The sequence below is a fragment of the Frankliniella occidentalis genome, unplaced genomic scaffold (assembly GCF_000697945.3).
Source record: "Frankliniella occidentalis isolate FOCC.00 unplaced genomic scaffold, Focc_3.1 Scaffold135, whole genome shotgun sequence".
Lineage (NCBI taxonomy): Eukaryota > Metazoa > Arthropoda > Insecta > Thysanoptera > Thripidae > Frankliniella > Frankliniella occidentalis.
In genome coordinates, this window is record NW_026267262.1 from 356626 (window position 1) to 360655 (window position 4030).

Sequence of the window (4030 nt, forward strand, 5' to 3'; positions counted from 1 at the left end):
GTCGATTGCGTCGATTGCGTCGATTGCGTCGATTGCGTCGATTGCGTCGATTGCGTCGATTGCGTCGATTGCGTCGATTGCGTCGATTGCGTCGAGCAAAGTTTGTAAGATGAGTCGCTGAGGGCATTATCCTTCGACAAGGACAGACCAACCACACCACCGAGCAATAGCTTCCGAGCCTCCGGCCGAGTAGACTCGCCGAGTGTGTCGTGGGGCGATCCTGGTCTCTTTCACTTCCAAGTTGACACAAGTCCTTCCAGATCTGCTTGTTTTTGTGTGGATATGGATAGGGGTTAGCAATGAAATGAAAAGGTCAAAAATCACTGATATTTTGTTTATATGAAATTTTTATTTAGGTGAAGGAATATTTTATCAAATGTTTAACTTAAACCAATTCTTAGCAAGTGCTTAAGATAAATCAATTAAGGACTAGCTCGGATACTTTTGAAAGTATTGTTAGAATACGAGACTTTACAAATAAAATATCTGTATGGTTTTATGTACAATAATCCATTACAAACGTTTCGCAAAGTATGTACATTTAACAAACACTCAATATTTCACTGAGTGTGATAGGACACATTACTAACAGACACAGAGTAAAAAATTGACAAAATAAAGGTAATTGAAGGAAATTATCGAGTGGGAAACAAACCATTCATGCCATAGTAGCTCACATTTCACAAAATAAATACTGCACACAATACTGTCATGAAAACCATCAAAGATCAATTAATATTGAAGTTATTTGAGTAATAAATAAGTCAGTCAAGTATGGTAACCAAAGCATGAACATTGTCAGACATGGAAAAAGTACGAATTGAGAAACAAATCAAGGAATCTATTTTGTCCCACTCCAAAGTATTGATCTTTCAAGTTTCTTTAGAAATGAAGATTTCTATGTTGTACTGATATTGTATCATTCTCAAACATCGTTGAGATATTTCGATAAATCTTGAAAACAATTGAACATAAATAACGATAAAATAAAAAAATTCGCAAAATTTAAGTTTGGGAAGTGGTAACAACAAAGTTTTGCATACCATGTGATATGCGCTCTATCACTAAAACTAGAAACTGAGCACAAAAGTACCCTCATTTAAGAGTGAAATGAAAACAGGAAGAAAATAGGATTTGCAAAGAAATTACCACGTGTATGACGGAAATATGTCACTCCTCAAGCAGTGAGCAGTGGTGCCCCACCCCAAGAAAAGGTAAAAGAGATCACAGACTTCGCAGCGCCAACTTCCAAGTTGCACAAAAATATACAAAAATCATTGCAAGACGTTACTATACAACACCAATCACACCTGCCTCACAAACATCTTTCTTTGGTCTCGAGTTCATCACACTTCCTCAATATGAAATGCCAAAACACAGCAAAACTTAAGTCAATTTGTATCGCCTGGTTGGTGCTGAGCCAATTCCTAAACATGCCGCAATAAAGCTATCAGCCATCAGTCTGGCTATCAAGTTGCGACCAAGTTGGTTGTAATGCTTATCATGATCTATAGGAATGTGGAATGTGTTTACCCATTTGGTTAAACCACTTATAGGAAGTAAAATAGAAACAAAAAATTTACTTGTGACAAGATAACTAAATTAACGAGGAAAGTTGAGCACCAAATTTGATTTTCAAATTTCCTGGTTGATTTAATTGTAGCACATTGTCAGCAATGTTATCAATGTTTATCAGAATTAAAATTATCCAGAACAGAAAAAATTACACAAGACAGGACTTGGTGCGTGCTTAAGTATTGACATGATTTGGCCTTCGAGTAGATCCGAGGAATCATCATCATCATCCATCAATCGGGGCGAGGTCGCCGTTGGGTCGGGTCGGGTCAGAGTGACTAGGACAGCACCATGTCGTCCGAGAGCGCGGACAGGCGCGAGTGCGGGTCGGCGCGGCTGCGACCGGAGCTGTGCCCGGAGCCGGAGCCGCGGCCGCCCGAAGTGTTGTTGCTGTAGCCCGAGTCCGAGTCGTGGCTGGCGCTGGGCCGGAACGTGGACAGGTGCTGCTGCATCTGCTGCATCTGCTGCAGCTGCTGCAGCTGGCCCAGCACGGGCACGGACTCGTACGGGTTCACTAGGCCGGGACTCTCGTACAGGTGCGCCTGCTGGTTGGACTGGTGGGCGAGCTGAGCGGGCGGCGGCAGCAGGTAAGGCAGTCTGCAAACAGACACCGTCAATAAGTTTCAGAAATTTTAAAGACAACCAGAAAACGGTAATGTGTGTGTCCTGCTTTGGTTGTCACTCACCTGTGAGCGACTGCCGGTACGGGTGGCTGCTGCTGCTGCTGCCCCCGCTGGGGCCCCCTGGAACCCCTGCCGGGCCCCCGCGCGGGCGGCCGGCCCTGCTGGCGCGCGCCGTGCGTCCCGGCGTGTGCTGCCGCCGCGCCCTGGGTGGGGTACATCTGCAGGAGCGCGTCGAGCAGCAGGCCCTCGTGGAAGTCGGAGCCGTCCGCGGCCACCGCCGTCGTCCGCCCGGCCTGCACCTGCTGCTGCTGCTTGAGCTGCTGCTGCAGCGCCTGCAGCTGTTGCTGCTGCTGCTGCAGGTGGCGCCGGCCACGCCGCCTGTCCAGCGACCGGCCGCGCCTCGGGTCCGACGTGGAGCTGTGGCTCCGCGGCACCCGCTGCGTGAGGAACCTGCTGAGCGGAGCGACGGGGATTAAAACAAAACAATCATCGCGTTGTCACAAATTTGTTTCTTCTTTTTCGCGATTTTTTAATACAATTTTTCGGGTTTTAATAAAATCAAAAATTTAGTTTTCCTTTGTCTTTGGGCTTGTGCACTGACAAGCTCACCCGCCGAGACTCACCCTCTCCGGTCGTCCGCGTCCGACGAGTCCACGTCCCTGGCCAGGTCGCCGCCGCCGTTGGGCGTGGCCGCGGCCGCGCCGTGCGAGCCGCCCAGGCGGGTGTCGGGCGCGCCCGCGCGGTCCGCCTCGCCCACGCTCAGCTCGTCCTCGGCGAACTCGTCCTCGCTGGCGGGCCGCGACAGGGAGCGCCGTCGGCCCCGGCCCGGGCCGCGGCCACCGCCGCAGTCAGACTCGTCCAGGTCCTCGTCCTCGGAGCCGGCCCGCGACCCCGACAGCTCCTCGTACACGGGGTTGTACAGGTCCAGGTCCACCTCCTGGCCGACGGCGTGCTCGGGCCCCAGGCCCTGGTGGCGGCCGTTGCCCATCAGGAACACGGGCTGGCCGGGCAGCCCGACGGGCAGCCTGCCCAGCGGGTACGACCCGTCCACCGACAGCATCTGCAACACAAACAGCGAGCTGGTTAACTACTGTACTTGCAAAAGAAACCGTATTTGGGCTGGACGACTTGATCAGAGTAGTATGGCCAGAAGGTCAGTGAAGTGGTTATACGACGGGATAGAATAACTAGACCAGTCAGCCGAAATGCGTCTCGCGGCCACTCCGACCACCCCACAGGCCCAAGCCAGGTCATCAGAGAGCCGGAGGGGGAGGAGGAGCGGCGGGGGAGACTCATTGTAAGCAACAAGTGAGCAGGCGAGCGCGTGGAGTGAAGTGAGATTGGGGGAGGGGGAGGGTCCGCCGTGGAGTTGGCCGAGAGAAACGATGAGACGAATCGCAGAAACGAGGAAAACAGCCACCCCGGCCAAAAGGGGGCGAAAGTTTGTTGAGCATGCGACGTACGGCACTGAAAATTATACTCGCACAACATGCGAAGTCATTATAAAACTTCTATCTCTTTCTATGGAAGCAGAGAAAGGGGCGCGCCGAGTGCAATGCAGCAGAGGGCAGGTATACAGTCCTCCTGCAGAAACCGTGCGACCGACGGGTTGACAACTCGTGTACAATTAAAAGCCGAGTTGTACCAACCGATGACCCTCGCGTCGCGGCGAGGCGAGGCGGGTCGAGGCGGGGCGGGTTCAACTCCCGGCCGCAGGCGTGCGCGAGTGTTTTTCTGCTCGGTGCTCCGGTCAGGCGGCTTGGCTACTGGGCGAAAAAGAGACACTAAAGAGGGAGAAGCCGTGCAGCGATATGTGAGTGTGTGTGCGTGTG

At 51.8% G+C, this 4030-nt stretch overlaps 1 protein-coding gene across 7 annotated transcripts in view; it reads right to left on the minus strand.

The window, feature by feature from the left end:
- Nucleotides 1-320: 320 nt before the first annotated feature.
- The window catches only part of LOC113205850 (uncharacterized), a 237565-nt gene continuing 233855 nt past the window's right edge, over nt 321-4030 (minus strand). For 6 of the 7 annotated variants that reach the window (XM_052270728.1, XM_052270725.1, XM_052270727.1 and 3 more), the window contains 3 exons: nt 2822-3258; nt 2262-2651; nt 321-2172 (listed from right to left, as the gene is read on the minus strand). In XM_052270728.1, the coding sequence (XP_052126688.1) occupies nt 1854-2172; nt 2262-2651; nt 2822-3258 (1146 nt within the window). In that variant the 3' untranslated portion in view covers nt 321-1853. The remainder of the gene's footprint in view (nt 2173-2261; nt 2652-2821; nt 3259-4030) is intronic. The other variant, XM_052270723.1, reaches the window with a different exon arrangement.